General features: G+C 33.0%; 1 protein-coding gene across 1 annotated transcript in view; it reads right to left on the bottom strand.

The window, feature by feature from the left end:
• LOC100934513 (E3 SUMO-protein ligase RanBP2) overlaps nt 1–20144 on the bottom strand; it is a 73203-nt gene that overhangs the window by 37174 nt on the left and 15885 nt on the right. Inside the window, exons 2-3 of the mRNA XM_012546188.3 lie at nt 6753–6820; nt 232–343 (exon numbers count right to left, since the gene is read on the bottom strand). Coding sequence (XP_012401642.1) covers nt 232–343; nt 6753–6820 — 180 coding nt within the window. The remainder of the gene's footprint in view (nt 1–231; nt 344–6752; nt 6821–20144) is intronic.

A 20144-nucleotide genomic window follows, 5' to 3' on the forward strand; every position in this document is an offset into this window, starting at 1 on the left:
TTATTTTTTTTTAATTTTAATCAAAATTTTTTTAAGTGGATGGTTTTATTGCAGACATGTAAGTTCAACAATTTGGAAAATTTTCATTTTTAGAGAATTTCCTGGAATATTAAGAGATTAAATGATTTGCAACACAGCTCTTCCTGACTCCCAAGGTTCATGAAGCCTCAAATAACTACAGCTACAACAGAGGATGAAAGAATTCACATTCTAATCACACTCATTACCTACCTTGTAACATCCAACAGCTTTGTCAATATTTCCCTCAGCTTCATAGAGAAGACCCAGGAACTTGTGTGCTTTGGGATCCCTCTCTTGTACATTAAGGTAAGTAGATATATATCTATGAAATAATTAAATGTTCAATTTAAAGAGGCTTCTACAACATCTAAATTTAATGCAGCTCTAAACTACAACTTGACAGAAATTTCTAACTTGGAACAAAAAAAAAAATTACTATCAACCTAATACATTTCAAGATTAACAGAGCAACTGACACCTCTAATTCTAATGAGGATGATATAAAATCAAACCCCACAAATATCAAACTCATCTAATCAAATGTTTTAGGCGATGCTGAAAACAAGAAACAGAAAAATTCAACTTTTTACATTTTCCCCCATTCTATTCACCAGCCTAAATTCTAAAATTAATCAAAATCCTTGAAATACTTTCTTTCATGAATTTATGTATTATTTTAAAAATTATAAAGTACTGTAATATATATTGCTATAATCTCTTTCAATAATCCTTAAAATAATCACTCTATTACTCTGGGGGGAAAAAAAAACCTAGGTAGTAAAACCTGATCAGAATCAGAAAAGCAACTGTACATAAATACAAAAAGCTTTCAATCACATGGTATTAAGTCATCATTCCTTAATTTGCATGAAAACATAAAATTTACATATAAAAGATTTAGACTCAGTAATTTCAGACAATTACACCCAAAGACCAAGATTCTGATTGATCCTAGAGAAGTCAAATTAAAATGAAAGAAGTTTCAATGAGTAAAAATAACTTAATACATTTTAAGTTTAAACTGAAGAGATTTAAATATTTTGATCAGAATTAGAGGTTTGAAACCAAGGACATTTTCTACCTAATTGAAAGTTATGGCTCATACATAATATGGTAATTATGCCTATATAAGTGCATATAAAAGAGCAACAGATAGAAAAATAAAACACTAGGGTGCTAGTCTTCTGATTTTGCTAATGTAATTTTGGAAAAGTCACTTTACATTTCCTTGCCTCAATTCTCTCATCATTAAAATGTAAGATTATCATCTAGAAGAGATAAGGTCCTGGTTGGGTTGGCAGAAAAAACCTTAAGTACTGATGAGATTACTCCCTATGCTAAGCAGGGAAAGGAATTGATGAAGAATATCAGCTCAATTTTAGTCCCATGCCCTGTGAAGACTTTGAGTAACCCCATCTTAACTTGCCTTTCCCCTCATAAATGCTGAATTCCTTTTGAGTTAGGCCACCATGGCTTTCTGCCTCATGGTGTCTTTATTCTCATCCCTCCTCAATGCCTCAAAGTCTCTTTCTCATTATAGCTAACACTTTTAGGTGCTCTTTTAGAATTTAGCCTATCAATCAGTGCATATTTCTACTTCATGGAATATTCCCTTTATACTGGTTAATTGTGAGTTCACTGGAAAACTTGTCTTTTTTACTTTAATTGCTAAAAATCTCTTTCCTTGTTAACTACATGCTCTTTCTCAAACCTAGTTGATATTTACCACTCCTGATATCTATTTTAACTCTTCATTTTGTCTGTAACCTCTTAAGAAGCAAAAAGAAAGTCATTGTGAACCCGGTCATTTGATGCTAATTTTTCTCCTAAATCTCAACAGTTCCACCCTATTCCTTGTGTATTTTTCAAATTTGGTCAATGAGTTGGTTACTGAATTTCCTTTTTTATATTTTATTACAAAAAATATATAGGGAATCATGGGAGGGATATATCTTCATGACAAGCACTGCCTTGAAGATAATTTCTTTTAGGCTTAGGAATTTTATAGTTTTGAAGAATTCGTGAATCACGAGATCTTAGAGATAGAAGGGATCTTAAGAGACCATCTAAGTCCATCTCATTCATTTCAATCACAGACACTAAATGATTTGTCCACAAGGTAAAAAATTACTTAGTTGCAGAGAATGTACTATAGAAACAAAGTCTCTGATTTCTAATCTGGTGCTATTGCTAATAAAATGGCAAGCAACAATGACAAAAGGATACAATCTCCATAGATTACTCTCTGAGTAAATCAGTATCTGTGATAAGTCTGTTTCTTACCTCCCTTAACAAACTCTAAAACAAGGGGCAACACTCAACAGTTCCTCCATCTTGGAACTATCTTGCTCCCACACTAGTTTTTGCTTCCCACTCTTAAATGTAGGTTTTCAGTCTTCCCCCTTTGTCAATCTCAACATTCCCTATCTCTATTGTTCCAAGTTCTGTTTTTGTCTTGAGTTTACAAGCTAGATTTCTTAAGGAATAGGTCTTAACTTACATGAATTGATGCTAAGTAAAATGAGCAGAACTAGAAGATTATTATACAGGGCAACAACAAAATTATCCAATGATCAACTCTGATGGATGTGGCTCTCTTCAACAATGAAATTATTCAAACTAGTTCCAATTGTTTAATAATGAAGAGAGTCAGATATACCCACAGAGAGAGAACTTTGGACTACAACATAGCATTTCCACTCTTTCTGTTAAGGTTTGCTTGGATTTTTGTTTTCCTTCTCGGGTTTTTTTCTTTCTAGATCCAATTTTTCTTGTGCAGCAAGATAACTATATAAATATGTATAAATATTTGGATTTAACATATACTTTAATATATTTAACATGTATTGGACTACCTGTCATCTAGGGCAGGGGGTGAGCGGAAGGAGGGGAAAAGTTGGAACAGAAGGTTTTGCAAGGATCAATGTTGAAAAATTACCCATGCATATGTTTTGTAAATAAAAAGCTATTCAGTGTTACTACTGGGCTTATATCTCAAAAGACATCTTAAAGAAGGGAAAGTGACCTCTATGTGCAAAAATGTTTGTGGCAGCCCTTTTTGTAGCGGCTAGAAACTGGAAATTGAAAGGATGCCCATCAATTGGAGAATGGCTGAATAAATTGTGGTATATGAATGTTATGGAACGTTATTGTTCTGTAAAAAATGACCAGCAGGATGATTTCAGAAAGGCCTGGAGAGATTTACAAGAACTGATGCTGAGTGAAATGAGCAGGATCAGTAGATTATATACTTCAACAACAATACTACATGATGATCAATTCTGATGGATGTGGCTCTCTTCAACAATGAGATGAACCAAATCAGTTCCATTTGTTCAATAATGAAGAGAACCAACTACACCCAGCAAGAGAACTCTGGGAGATGAGTGTGAACCACAACATAGCATGTCTACTCCCTCTGTTTTTGTCTGCTTGCGTTTTTGATTTCCTTCTCAGGCTCATTTTACCTTATTTCTAAGTCTGATTTTTCTTGTGCAGCAAAATAACTATATGGATATGATACATATATATTGTATTTAACATACTTTAACATATTTAACATGTATTGGTCTACCTGCCATCTAGGGGAGGAGATGGGGGAATGGGGGGAAGGAGGGGAAAAGTTGGAACAGAAGGTTTTTTGCAAGGGTCAATGCTGAAAAATTACCCATGCATATATCTTGTAAATAAAAAACTATAATTAAAAAAAAAAAAGAAGTCTTGAACCCAAATTATTCAGGTGCTCATTGACTGACATACAATAGGTCCCAAACCAAACCCTATTTGGTCATAGTTTTGGGCCCAAATTGGTTCAGAGTAAATGTAAATAACTTATAGTTTTTGTTTGGGCCAAACTATTTAAAGACCTTAGCTTAAAAAGGCCAAGATCTCTTACTACATTCAGAGCTATCTCTAGTCATCCTGATTTATATCTGGTCACAAGATCCAGATGGCTCCAAAGGAAAAAGTGAGACTGGTAACTTTGCACAGCCCTCTCTCACTTAACTCTAATTCAGTTACAAATCATGGCATCAGCTCCTTAATGTCAGGATCCTCTTCAAGAACAAAAGACAAATAACCTGTATGACAGTGCTGAAATTTCAAATGTTTATTAGACATTAAAACTTGGTTGACCTACTGGAGCATCTCATTAAACAAGTACAAAACCAAATTCAGCTTCACCTGAAAAAGAGCTCCTCCTTCCTTATTTCTTCATTTCTGTTAAAGTAAACCACCACTAAGGATAAAAACGTTTTGCCTCCCACTGGTTATATGTGTCCAATCAGTTCTAATAGTTACCCATTTTACCTCACACTTTGATCTATGAGGGTTTAGACTCTCATACTAATGAATAGAGAATGTGAGAACATCCCAGTTATATAGATGAAACAACTGACATACAACCAGCCAAGGCTGAAGTCAGAACTTGAAGTCAAGTCTTTTGTGACATAATGCATTGTTTGTTGCCCATTGTACCTCTTCTAAGAAACCAAACATCCGAATTAACAGACATCATTAAACTGCTAAACAATATAAATGGTACATAATTGTACTTGAATAATACTACTGGCTAAAAAATTATGAATGTGAAGAATTCAGACAAACACAGAAAGTTCATATAAATCTAATACAAAGAGAAGAAATCAGGAAAAACATATATAATAAAAATGTAAAAGGAAAGAACAAAGACATTTAGGTGGAGGCAGTGTAATTATAAGGACCAAATTTAGCCTCCAAATAGAGATCATAAAATGCACTTCTCTCCTTTCTGGGAGAGATATTTTAAGATTAAACTGAAAATAGATTTAATATTTTAATACATATGGACATGCTGTCAGAATCCTTTAAGGAGTTGGCTAATTTTGCTGAAAATATTTCTCTTTTCTTCTTTGTTATTGTTATGAGTGGTTCACTAGAAAAGGGGGAAGCCTAGTTTCACAAAGAGATATCTTAAAAACTTATAAAAGAAATGTTTAATGAGATAGCATTTACAGTGCAGAGGCTCTACCAGTTAAATATGCTTACTCACAGGCTCTTCTCTCACTTAATTCTTGGAATTAGAATGTTCTAGACTAAAACTTTTGGGTCATGGAACCATTTGGGAGTCTGTTAAATCATATAAATCTCTTCCCAGAATAATGTAGCTTATTCTGTTCTGAATAAAACTCTAGATTTCAGTCCGACGTTACTGAAAATGAAAATGTGATTCTTCTTCATCCATGTCCATGAACACCTGGTTCAAAAACATTGTTCTGATGATTTAAGTTGTAACTGAGGCATATTTGCACTTTGGTACATTGAAATACATGATTTTCATTGGTAGAACACCATCCCTGACATCAGGAGGACCTGAGTTCAAATCTGGTCTCGCACACTTAACACTTCCTAGCTATGTGACCCTGGGCAAGTCACTTAACCCCAACTGCCTCAGCAAAAAAAAAAAAAAAAAAAAAAGACAGAAAAGAAATATATGACTTTATTTTACACTACTCCAAAATAAATTGAAAGAGAAAGTTATTTAAACCAAAACCATGACCAGATGTGAACCTGGTATGTAGAGTATGTATGCAGAGAAGTATGTAGAAATTCTACTTCAATAAATCTTAACAGTAGTAACTCTATTTTAATCTGACCTTTTAACATCAGTATGAGAAGTGACAAAGTCACTAGCATAATAATAGGAACAACCAAAAAGGTGAACCAGGAGCATAATGACAATTACATGATGTAATTCTGAAGAATTACAAAGAGGTTTCTTTAGGTAAATTCCTAAATTTAGGTGTCCATTCCAATTATGGTAATCTATTATTTGCTATTAACTACACTTCCACCTGCAGTACAGCACAAATAATTGAAATTACCTCTAGAAAAGAATTTTCGAAGACTACAACTAAATAATAAATATGTAAAATATAGTTTTTATCCAGAATAGCTGTTACAATGGTCAATTTTAAGTCATGTCACCACTAATTCTTGTTTCTGACTATAAATCCACTAAATTTAGATACAACAGAATATTTAAATCATTACACTTGAGTAAATCAGTTAATAATAAAATACAATCTACACAGAAAAGTTAAGGAATAATGCTTCAGCTAATAACTTTGATTAAAAATTTACCATATATACCAATTTTCAATTATAATAATTGTTAATGATTTGGAAGCTCATGGGGAACATTAATGCCTCCTAATTAAAGGAGATGGATTTTTGTTAAAATCATACTGAATCTTTAACATTTGACAAAGTTACACTACTGCGTTAGAGTCAAGTTAGTGTTCAATTGTGACTGATTAAACCAATACAAGCTCAGAATGTTCTATCACAACTCAGATACTAATGGTCCCTATAAACATTTGGGGTAGATTCTCCAACTTTGCCTTTCTGCTGAACTAATTCAATTTTGCTTTGCTCGTAAATCACAACACTTTCTCTGATAAAGGCTCACTGTGCTGGGTAAGCCTATAAGATGTCATGCAAACAGTTCTTAAGAGAGACCTTGAGAATATCTTTGTAACAATTTTTCTGATAACCAAGTGAGTGCTTGTCTTGTGTGAATTCTTCATAAACCATCTTTTTGGCAAGTGTACATTTGGTATTCAAAAATTGTGATGTGGCCAACCCATATTAGTTATACTTTAATGTAGCAGATATAGTAAAGCAATTAAAATATTAGGTTATCTTTTTTCTAAAAACTTAAAATGTTATATCTTATAAAAATATTACTTTACCTTTTAGCAAGATCATATTCTTTAGCTTCATAGTATAACTTAGCAAAAAGGAATCCTTTCATTGACTTCTAAAAAGGAAAAAAAAAATTTAAAGCATTACTGTCTGCATATTGTAATCTTTTTACTTTCTCTCTCAAAAAAGGGCTATCTTCCCCAGAAAATTTTAGTAAAATAATTTTACTTCATATGATAATCTATATGATTATGCCATTTTGTAATAGCACATACTTGCAGATATTACAGAACATGAATCACATACAACAGTTTTCAAGTCAAAATTCCAGCTACTTGACTGTACTGATTTTTTACAAAGTAGGAAACACATCTTTATGAAAAACAGTATTGGGTAGAAAAAAAAAGAGATTTAGCTATTCAACTTAAACTTTTATGCAAGGCAAATGATAAGTTTTTCTAACCTAATAATTGGATTGAAAAAATAGACACAGACAACAGGGATTCCTTTTTTCCTGGCATGACAAACTACATAGGACAGAAGTTCTTACTGGGGTTCCATGATCTTTTGTTTGATATATCTGTTTTGATACCTTTGTTTTAATATATTTAAACATTATTAATTCCCTTAAAAAGGTTAAGAACTTCTAATGTAGAAGGAAAAGGGAAAAAGCAACATATTTATTTGGTGATATCCTAGATGGGCACATATATTGCCAGCTCTTATCATAACCAAAAATCAACTTGTTAAGTGATCAAGTATAAGTAAGAAGAATATAAAGACATCCCCAACACTTGGCCATAGTGTTTCTACTTCCCTATTTTCCTATGAATCCTGCTGTATCTCCTCTTAGCTACAAGAGACAGGCCAAAGGTTTTTTGGTATATCAGTGTATCCTCCAGGTAAAGTCACATAATTAGAGATTTTTAGAATAAGAGAGTTCTAGGGCCATCTAGTCAAACCCAAACACAAAGGAATCCATCCACTAAAACATACAAATTGGTCATCCAGACTCCACATAAAGACAAACCAAGAAAAATCATGACTTTCTCATCACAACTGATTCTACTCTTGGCTACTGAATTACAGCAAAGTTCTTCCTGAAATGAGGGTGATTTGTCTCAAACTCACCCACTGTTCCTGGCACCTCTCTCACTGTCTTCCCACTCCCACCAAGGAACAGAAAAATCTGATCCCCTTTCAGACTTTTTTTTTAAGCTGAACATCTTCAATTCCTCCTCCAATATATACGCAAATGGCAGATTCAAGGCATTCAAGGTTATCCACCTTTAGATTAACCATCTTTTGTAAAAAATAGGCCCAGAACTTAGTGTACTGATCCAAGCCTTTAGAGCAAGAACTATCATATGATAAAAACAGCTGGTAAAACCAGAAAGCAGTTTGGCAGAAACTAAACATAGACCAATTATCTGAAACCATATACCAAGATAAAGTCAAAATGGGTATATGATTTAGACAAAGATGCTATCTTAAATAAATCAGGGAAGCATGAAAAAATTTATGAGTAACATCTATGGATAACGGGAGATTTTCTGACCAACCATGACAGAGGGGATCATGAGATATAAAAGATAATCTTGAAAACATGAAATTAAAAATAGGTCTCACAAACAAAAATAATGCAGCCAAAATTAGAAGGAAAGCAAGAACTGGGAGAAAATTTTATATAGCAAATTATTCTGATATTATTCTTCCCAAGGAGTAAGGGAGGCAAGGGAAAGAATAAAAAAGAAAGTATGAAACCCAAATTTTTAAAAATATATATGAATGTTTAAAATAAAGTGTAATTGAGTAATATTTAACAAAATAAAATGTTTTCCAAAAATAACAATATAGGTCAATTCTCCGAGAGCCTCCACAGCTGTGGATCATAACATCTGAAGGAGTTGTAAGGTAGCCTTAGCTGACACAGATATTGCAGACTGGGAATTATCTCATTCCCAGATAAACTGGAGGGAGAGGGAAGAGGAGAGAGGTCAGACAACACGCAATGGCTTCTCAATCAGAGAGGTCAGAGAACAGCAACTGCCTCTCAGTCTCTTTTTATCATCCACTCACAAGAGGAGATCCATTTTGGATTGGATCTCCAGCAGCCAGTGTCAGGTGGCTCCTGTGTATTCCAACAGGTCATAGCATAAATACTAATATTAATAATGTTCTATAGGTACTGGGATTAAATTCTGTAGTAAACAAAATGATGCTACTTTTTTCACCATAATGTTCTTATTAATAAGAAGTACCTGTACCCTTTACAATATTCTTTACTTCCACAAAATGTACATTATTTTTAAACCTACCAGCTATGAAAGTTCATGACAAATTTCATGTAGTGCAATACAAGATTTTTAAAAATCAGTCATATTCAAAGTGATACATTCAGGGACTACTCCCCAAAACACAATATTACTATTATTAAGGGAAATGATATACTGTATGGGGGGTTTAGTTGTACCCCAAAACAGATGTGCTGCTCTATCATGCTTTCTGCCTCCATTTTTCTTAGCACACAGAAAATGTGATGAGTCCTTGATATGGTAAGGGCAGATCTAAAACTAGAAGACCATTTTAACCCCAACAGGGTACTTTGCCATGTCTCAATTTATTTTTTTTTTTGCAACTTTCAAATTTAATATTTTATTCCTCCAATTAAACCATTTTTAACATTCATTTAAAAATCTTTTTCAGTTCGAAATTCTTTCCACTCCCTTTTTACAGAGAAGACAAGCAACTGATAAGTTATACATGTGTAGTCAGGCAAAACATACTTCTATACTAGCTATAGCCGTATTAACATAGACCAAAAAAAAAAAAAAATTAAAAGTATTAAATTTAAAAAAATAAATAATTCAAACTCTACCAGTTATTTCTCTAGAGATGGATAGTATTTTTCATCTTAAGTCCTTCAAAATTATCTTAAATCATTGCATTGCTGAGAATAGCTAAGTCATTCACAGCTGATCATCAAACAATATTGTTATTGCTGTACACAGCATTAATATCATGGCTCTGCTCACTTCACTTTATACCCATTCATGTGAAGTCAGTTTTTCTGAAAGCACCTAAAAATACAAGTTCAGGTTGGGATGATAACTATTTGAACTCAAGAGTTCTCAACATAGAATCTTACTATTTCTGTGTAAGATGTTTTCCTGATTCTGTTATTTCACTCAGTATCAATTAGCGTAAATCTTTCCAAGTCTTTCTAAAATCAGCCTATTTGTTTCTTATAGAAAAAAAATATTCCTTTTTGTACAGCAAAATAACATTTTGGTCATGTATACTTATTGTGTATCTAATTTATATTTTAATATATTTAACATCTACTGGTCATCCTGCCATCTAGGGGAGGGGGTGGGGGGGTAAGAGGTGAAAAATTGGAACAAGAGATTTGGCAATTGTTAATGCTGTAAAGTTACCCATGCATATATCCTGTAAATAAAAGGCTATTAAATTTAAAAAAAAAAAAAAAAAGAAAAAGAAAAATAATATTCTCTTACTTTCTTATACAATAATTTATTTAGCCACTTCCTAATTGACGGGCATCTGCACATTTTCCAATTCTTTGCCACAACAAAAAAAGCTGCTACATTCATTTTTACACATGTGAGTCCTTTTCCCTCTTTTATGATCTCTTTGGCATACAGATCTAGTAGAGACACTGCTGCTGAATCAAAGGTATGCAGTTTCTTTGCTCTCCAGAATGATTGGATCAATTCACAACTCCACCAACAATGTATTAGTATCTTATTTTCCCCACTTCTCCTTTAAGATTTATCATTATCTTTTCCTGTCATCTTAGCTAACCTGATAGGTATGAGTTGGTACCTCAAAAATTTTTTAATTTATATTTTAATAATTTTTGGAGCATTTTTTCATATGGCTATCGATTAATTTCTTCATCTGAAGATTGTCCATTTGTATCTTTTGATCATTTATCAATTGGGAAATGACTTGGGTTTTTTTTTTTTTTTTTTTAATTTAATAGCCTTTTATTTACAGGTTATATGCATGGGTAACTTTACAGCATTAACAATTGCCAAACCTGTTGTTCCAATTTTTCACCTCTTACCCCCCCCCCCCCCTCCCCTAGATGGCAGGATGACCAGTAGATGTTAAATATATTAAAATATAACTTAGATACACAATAAGTATACATGACCAAAACATTATTTTGCTGTACAAAAAGAATCAGACTCTGAATTATTGTACAATTAGCTTGTGAAGGAAATCAAAAATGCAGGTGGGCATAGATATAGGGATTGGGAATTCAATGTAATGGTTTTTAATGACTTGTGTTTTTATAAATTTGACACAATTATTTATATGTTTTAGAAATGAGGTGCTACAAAAATTTTCCCCAGTTTTCTGCTTCCCTTCTAATCTTGGCTACATTGGTTTTGGCTGTACAGAAACTTTTAAATTTAATATAATTCAAAGTTATCCATTTTGCATTTCCTAACCTAACATTCCCTATTTCTTTGGCCATAAATTCCTCTCTTCTCCAAAGATCTAATAGGTAAACTCTCTCACCTAATTTGTTTATAGTATCACCTTTTATACCTAAATCATGTGCCCATTTTGACCTTATTTTGGTATGAGACGTTAGATGTGGATCTATGCTAAGTTTCTCACATATTTTCCCAGTCTTTCCCAGGAATTTTCAAACAATGAATTTTTATCCCAAAAGCTGGAATCTTTGGGTTTATCAAACAGTAGGTTACAATAGTCGTTGATAATTGTGTCATGTGTACCTACTTATTCACTAATTCACTACTCTATGCTCTATTTCTTTTTTTTTTCCCCATAGAAAGTAGAATTATTTATTAGAATCTTTTTTTTTTTTTAAATAACTTTTTACTGACAGAACCCATGCCAGGGTAATTTTTTACAACATTATCCCTTGCACTCACTTCTGTTCCGATGTTTCCCCTCTCTCCCTACACCCCCCTCCTTCAGATGGCAAGCAGTCTTATACATGTTAAATAGGTTACAGTATATTCTAGATACAATATATGTGTGCAGAACCAAACAGTTCTCTTGTTGCACAGGGAGAATTGGATTCAGAAGGTATAAATAACCCGGGAAGAAAAACAAAAATGCAAGCAGTTTACATTCATTTCCCAGTGTTCTTTCTTTGGGTGTAGCTGCTTCTGTCCATCCTTGATTAATTGAAACTGAGTTAGATCTACACTCTATTTCATAACCAGTACCAGATGGTTTTGATGACTGCTCCTTTACAGTACTTTTAGGCCTGCTAACTTCTAGGCCATCATTCTTTCTATTTTATTTCCCATTAATTCCTTTGATATTCTTGACCTTTTCTTTTTCCAGATGAATTTGTTATTTTTTCAACTTACAAAATAATTTTTTGGCAGTTTGATCAATATGGCACTGAACAAGTAGACTAATTTAGGTAGTATTGTTGTCAGGGAGGAAAGAAACAACTTTAAAACTAGAATTGGGCAACAGGAAGAGAATGACATAATAAGAGATTAAGAAAGATAATGCTGTACCCTTTGATCCAGCAGTGTTACTACTGGGATTATATCCCAAAGAGATTATAAAGAAGGGAAAGGGACCTGTATGTGCACGAATGTTTGTGGCAGCCCTTTTTGTAGTGGCTAGAAACTGGAAACTGAATGGATGTCCATCAGTTGGAGAATGGCTGAATAAATTGTGGTATATGAAAATTATGGAATATTACTGTTCTGTAAGAAATGACCAACAGGATGATTTCAGAAAGGCCTGGAGAGACTTACACGAACTGATGCGGAGTGAAATGAGCAGGACCAGGAGATCATTATATACTTCAACAACAATACTAGATGATGACCAGTCCTGATGGATCAGGCCATCCTCAGCAACGAGATCAACCAAATCATTTCTAATGGAGCAGTAATGAACTGAACTAGCTATACCCAGAAAAAGAACTCTGGGAGATGACTAAAAACCATTACATTGAATTCCCAATCCCTATATTTATGCACACCTGCATTTTTGATTTCCTTCACAAGCTAATTGTACAATAATTCAGAGTCTGATTCTTTTTGTACAGCAAAATAATGTTTTGGTCATGTATACTTATTGTGTATCTAAGTTATATTTTAATATATTTAACATCTACTGGTCATCCTGCCATTTAGGGGAGGGGGTGGGGGGGGTAAGAGGTGAAAAATTGGAACAAGAGGTTTGGCAATTGTTAATGCTGTAAAGTTACCCATGTATATATCCTGTAAATTAAAGGCTATTAAATTAAAAAAAAAAAAAAAAGAAATATAATGCTGAATGTTGGAGGGGATGTGGGAAAACTGCGACACTGATGCATTATTGGTGGAATTGTGAATGAATTCAACTATTCTGGATGCCCATCAATTGGAGAATGGCTGAATAAGTTATGGAATATTATTGTTCTGTAAGAAATGACCAGCAGGATGATTTCAGAAAGCTGGAGAGACTTATATGAACGATGCTGAGTGAAATGAGCAGGACCAATATATACCTCAACAACAATACTATATCATGATCAATTCTGATGGACGTGGCTCTCTTCAACAATGAGATGAACCAATCAGTTCCATTTGTTCAATAATGAAGAGAACCAACTACACCCAGCAAGCGAACTCTGGGAGATGAATGTGAACCACAACAGCATTTCTACTCTCTCCGTTTTTGTCTACTTGCATTTGTGATTTCCTTCTCAGGTTATTTTTACCTTATGTTTAAGTCCGATTTTTCTTGTGCAGCAAAATAACTGTATGGATATGATACATATATATTGTATTTAACATATTTTAACATATTTAACATGTATTAGCCAACCTGCCATCTAGGGGAGGGGATAGGGAGGAGGGGAAAAGTTGGAAAAAAGGGTTTTGCAAGGGTCAGTGCTGAAAAATTACCCATGTATATATCTTGTAAATAAAAAGCTATAATTAAAAAAGAGAGAGATTAAGAAATAATAAAACAAAATAAAAAAGAATGACAAAAAAGAGAATGAGAAATGTAAGAAAAACTACTGATTTAAAAACAATCAAAAAGAGAAAACATGAGAATAAATGGACTACTTAAAAACTACAAGTTAAAAAACAAAAAGAATCTTGATGTAATAATACAAGAAATAATTAAAGAATATTGCCCTATAATTTTAGAAGAGAAAAGTAGAGAAAAAAATCCAGTGATTACCACCTGAAAGAGATTCCAGGAATATAATAGCCAAATTCCCAAACCCCCAAGTTAAGGGTAAAATATTACAAAACAACAAGAAAAAAACAAGTACTGCAGAGCTACAATCAGAATTAGCACCTGCTACATTAAAACAATGCTAAAAGACTAAAAGATCTTAAAACACTATAGAAGAGCAAAAGAACTGGGGTATGGCCAAAAATAACTTAACCAGCAAAATTAAATATAATTGTGAATAAACCAAAAACCAAAACAAAACAAAACAAAGAATATTCAATGAGTTGACAGATTTTCTGGATTTTGTCACAAAAAGGCCATAACTTAATAGAAAATCTGACAAAGAAGATGCAAGAGAAATGTAAGATAAACCTCAAAGATCAATTACAAGAGATGCAATAAGAACAAATTTTCCTCCCTCCCTTAACACCTCCCATTTCGCCCAGACAGCAAGCAATACAAAATAGGCCAAATGTGCAATTCTTCTAAACATATTTCCACATTTATGAAGCTGCACAAGAAAAATCAGATCACAATGAGGGAAAAAATACAATATATCATAATTTATTCAGTCACTTCCCAACTGATGGGCATCCATTCACTATATATATATATATATATATATATATATATATATAACACAAACCATATGCTTAAGATTCGCATTAATAATTGGATAGTTCAAAAGGAATACTGGGGAAGAACCGAGAATGATGTAGTGATGCTAAAAAAGCAAAACTGTGTAGGAAAAAGGTATATCATCCCTTTTTAGTAAATCCCCAATTAAATACTAAATTATAAATTCTAAAAATTAAAGATGAAAATAAAACAGGGTAAAACCCCTGCCATTAAACTAATTAAACTAGGAGTTGGTATTATTATGCAAAAATAAAATAAACCATTGGTTAGTATGGTTTTTAAAAAGAGAAAACAAAATTACTAGTATCAAAAATGAAAAAGATGCAATTATAAGGAATTATGCCCAATTATGCCAATAAATTTAACAAGTGAAATTAAAGAATGCTTACAAAAATACAAAGTACCCAGGTCAGCTGAAGAGAAATAAATAGGTTTAGTTTAGAAAAAGAAATTGAAAAAGCCATAAATGAGTTTCTCAAAAAAAAAAAAAAAAAAAAAAAAAAAAAAAAAATTACCAGGACCAGACAGATTTGCAAATGAGTTATCAAATACTTAGATACCAATTAATTCCAATATTAAATAATGGAATAATAAGCAAAGAAAAATCCTACAAACTCCTTTTAGGAACAAGTATGACAATAAGGATTCAAAAACAAATAAAAAAACTACCTAAAAGATTACAGCAATATATTAGAAATATATTATAGCCAAGTGGGATTCATATCAGGAAGACAAGAAAGGTTTAATATACTGAAAACTATTAACATAACTGATTACCAAAATTAACCTACATATTCAAAGTTATCTTAAATTTTACAAATTCATTTGAAAGAACAAAAGGTCAAGAATATCAAAGGAACTAAGGAATAAAAGGTAAAGAAAGAAGATTTAGCAGTATCAGATCTTTTGATCAGAACTATCTGATACTGGCTAAGAAACAGAAAGGCAGAAGAGAATAGATATACAATCTACAGCAGCAGACAAAAATAATTTTCCAGTGTTTCATAAGTGTAAAGACAAATCTAGAGAAGAATTTATTATGTAGTAAAAATTGTTCAGAATCAACTACCCAACAAAGTTGACCACAATTACCCCTTTCACATCATGACTTTATCACTGTTTCAATGTCACAGATCAGCTTAAGAAATCAAATAGGAATTTGGGGGAAGTTTTGCAGAAGTTACAGCTAAAACCAGCAAACACAGAAAAAGTTTAGAAATTCAGATATGCATAAAAAATGTGCTATATTGATATATTGATATTATAATATCAACCTATATTTTACAATAAGGTATACACTTCAAGAAAGAAAAAGGAAAAAATTCGGATTTCTCTGGTACAAAGGAGGGCCATTTAATAATGAAATAGAGGACTTGCAAGCATCCCTGATGAAAAGACCAAAGCTGAATGAAAAATCTGACATTGAAACACAAGACTCAAAAAAGCACAAAAAAATAAACCTGAAAGTATAATTGTAAGGATCTCAATAAAACTGTTTATCTTTCTATATGGAAAAATGACACATGTAACTTCTAAGAACCTTATCAGTAGTAGGGCACTTAAAAGGAGTTTGCAAAGATTTGATGTCATAGATGTGAATCAAATATATGATCTCCCCCAAAAAAATGAAGGGCGAGAAAGAAGAATGCACTGGGAGAAGAAAGCAGACACTCTCTCTCCTCTCTCTCAGGAGCAACAGAATAAATAGAAAAAAAAGAGAATAAAAAAAATAGAAAAAAGAACTAAAAGTAAGATGAAGAACATACAGTAATCACACAACTGTGAATGTGAAAAGGATGAGTTCATCCACTATAATATTGAAATACCATTATTGAGTACATATTGCAGTCCACCATTTTATGAAGTCCCAAAATTATCCGAGTTTTGAAAAAGTTACAAGATTACTCATTCCCCCACTCCTATAGTCACCCAATTTAAGAAGGTCACAAAATAACACTTTTGATTCTCTCTTCAGCGTCTCCTATCTTCCTAATACTCTCCATACAACCTTCACCTTTTGTCTCCAGATCTTGTCCTCCTGTAGGAAGCCAGGTGGCTTAACATCCTGTGTTTCATGCCTTCCAAAATGTGTATTAGCTAGGTAAAAATCAAAGTTCTGGGTGCTTGGCTACCAAAAGAAACCAGTCTACTTTCTAAGTGCATGCACAGCAGCATAAATTGCTTGTCTGAGGCCGATTTCAGAAAAGCCTGGAAACATGCACATGAATTGATGCTAAGTGAAGTGAGCAGAACCAAGAGCTCATTGAACATAGAAACAAGATTATGTAATGATCAAATGTGATAGACTTGGCTCTTTTGAATAATGAGGTAGGTGATTCAAGGCAATTCCATCAGACTTGGAATGGAAAGTGCCACCAGCAGTTAAAGAGAGAACTATGGGGACTAAATGTGGATTAAAGCATATTATTTTCACTTTTTGTGGTTTGCTTTTTTCCCCCCTTTCTCGTGGTTTTTTTTTTTTCTTTTTGATTTGATTTTGCTTGCAGCATGAAAAATATGGAAATGTATTTAGGAGAATTACATATGTTTAACTTATATTGGGATTGCTTACTGTCTTGGGGATAGAAGGGAAGGAAGGAGGGAGGAAGAAACATTTTGGAAAAAAAGGGTTTTACAAAGATGAATGCTGAAAACTATCTTTTCATACACTTGGAAAAATAAATACTACTGTAAAATAAATAAATGAATAAAAACAAGGAATAAATTGCTTGTCTGGATGAAAATCAAGTTTATTATTTAACTGGAATGCTCACAAAATGAAAGTAGACAACAAAATGGATTAGAAACCATTAACAAAATTATGTTTACAAAAGACATATGAAATAGGAAAACACACAGAATTGAAATAAAAGGCCAAAGCAGAATCAAATTTGCTTCAGCCAAATTAAAAAAAATAAATAAATAAAAAATAAACAGTAGCAACCATAATCTCAGATAAAAAAAAAAAAGAATTAAAAAGAATGAGCTTTAAGAAAACTACATTTCACTAAAAGGAATCAAAGACGATGAATATCAAAAATTCACAGCAAATTTCCCTGATAAGACTCTCATTTCTCAAATAGTGTATGGAACTAAGTCAAATTTATAAAAAACAAGAGTCATTCCCTAATTAAAAGTCAAAAGAGATGAACAGTTTTCAGAAAAAATTAAAGTTATCTACAATCATTTGGGAAAATGCTCTAAAATCACTATTGATTAGAGAAAGCCAATTAAATAAGGTACCATCTCCCACCACATCACACACAATGCTGGGGGGAAATGAGACTGTTGGTAGAATAATAAATTGGTCCAACTATTCTAGAGAATAATTTTAAACTACACACAAAGGGCTATCAAACTGTGGATATCTTTTGATCCAAGAATATCACTACTAAATCTATACTCCAAAGAGATCAAGGAAAAAAGGATCTATAGATACAAAAATATGTATGCAAGGAACTGGAAATCAAAGGAATGCTCCTCAATTGGGAAATAGCTCAACAAGCTGTGGCATGTGATTTTGATGGAGTACTAACTACTGTACTGTGGGAAGATGCAGAGGGGTGAGGTAGGCTCAGAAAAAAAAAATAGCAAGAACTATATGAACTCATGCAAAGTTAAGTGAGAACCACCAGATCATTGCATATAGTAACAAAAATGTAAAATAACGATTAATTATGAGACTTGTCTATTGTGATCAATACAATGATGCAACACAATTTCAAAGGACCAAGGAGGGGAAAAAAATGCAATCAAGTCCAGAAAGAACTGATGAACACTGAGTATAAATCGAAATATAATTCTCTCAATTTATTTACTGCCTTTTAAACAAATATATCAAATGAGAACATATCTGCCTAAGTGACAAGTTTGTCTTCTCAATAGGTGGGGAAGAGGTAGAAGAAAGAAATTTGGAAAAGACAAAAAAGAGTTAAACTGAAAATGTTTTTTAAAGGAGAAAAAAAATAAACCTTGCAATGGACAAAATGTGAAGACAAACTCACACTGGAAGAACTAGATAAATTCATACAAGTGACACAGGCAAGAACTTGTATCTGGTCCCAGATCCTGATTTCCAAATTCAACATAGTTTCTACTACACTGCCTTTCCCTATGAATCATTTATTAATGGAAATTAGTAATTTGATTATTTTTTTTTTTAAATCTAAAAGTCAGGGGGCAACTAGGTAGAGCAGTGGATAGAGCACCAGCCCTGAAGTCAGGAGAACCTGAGTCCAAATTTGTCCTCAGACACTTAACACTTCCTAGCTGTGTGACCCTGGGCAAGTAACTTAACCCCAAATGCCTCAGCAAAAACAATAAAACAAATCTTCAACTGTGATTTACTTACTGCCAAATCCTCAATCAGTATTTAAACATTTTCATAGGAAAATGACACCTTTTACAATGAAAAAACATTATAACACCATGTGACATCTGTTTTGTAACACAATTTCATCAACTTAATTTCATGACCTTTTGCAAAAATAACTAGTAACCTAGTTACTAGAAAAAGAAGATGGGATCTAACATGTATTTCAACATATTTAACATGCGTTTGGACTACCTGCCAGCTAGGGGAGGGAGTGGGAGGAAGGAAGGGAAAATTTGGAACAAAAAGTTATACAAGGGTCAATGTTGGCACCATGCATATGCTTTGTAAACAAAAAGCTTTAATTTAAAAAAAAAAAAAAAAAAGGATTAGGTTTGACAGGGCATAAGGTCAGGCAGTCTCTTAGTGGAAAATTTTAACAGACTGATTCAGTTTAAAAACCTGAAGATTACATATATAAGAAATTCCAGTATGTATTCTTGACAGCAGGGATCATATAATTTCTTTTCACATATATAATTTCTTTGTGCCTAAAACAGTGCCTAATACATTTCAGATACTTAATAATAAAAAAAAATCTAATGAATTCAATCTCTTTCAGGAGGGATTCTCTGTTTTCATTTCTGGCTGAGATGCAATATTCTTAGAAACTAAGTACATAATACAATGCTTTACACAAAATAGGAATTTAATTTTTACAAAAAAGCCAGAAAACCATGCAAGGAGAAAAAGAATGGCACAGAGGAGAATCAAAAGCACTTAAATGAGGGTGGCAAATAAATGATACAAAAGAAGACTTGTGTGTGTGTGTGTGTGTGTGTGTGTGTGTAAAATGATGTTCTTCCCAAAGATTAAGTATAGACTAGCTAAAGAAACATTAGGATGTGTGTTGGGGACACAACATACTTCTGATTAAAAAGTTGGGCCTACGGTCCATAAACTGTTGCAGACTGACACAGAGCAGCATGCCCAGCAACTTAGAACACCAACCAGTCTTTGAAGATACTATTTGCTATAGAGATGGAACATGAAGTACTTAACTAGGTCACAACCAAAGAATTCTACTAAAACTACCACCATAAGGTGGCAAGAGCATAAGTTCCATGGTCAGATGCTATGCAGATTGTAGCTGAAAACACAGAGCCTTAAGAAGCTGAGAAGAGAGGTATGGAAGCACCTTCCAGAGCCTCACATCCTACTCCTGATCATCCCTTCCATCACCTCTATTATTTATTCCTACATATCTTCTAGTTGTATGATTCTGGTG

Source organism: Sarcophilus harrisii, chromosome 3, assembly GCF_902635505.1.
Source record: "Sarcophilus harrisii chromosome 3, mSarHar1.11, whole genome shotgun sequence".
Lineage (NCBI taxonomy): Eukaryota > Metazoa > Chordata > Mammalia > Dasyuromorphia > Dasyuridae > Sarcophilus > Sarcophilus harrisii.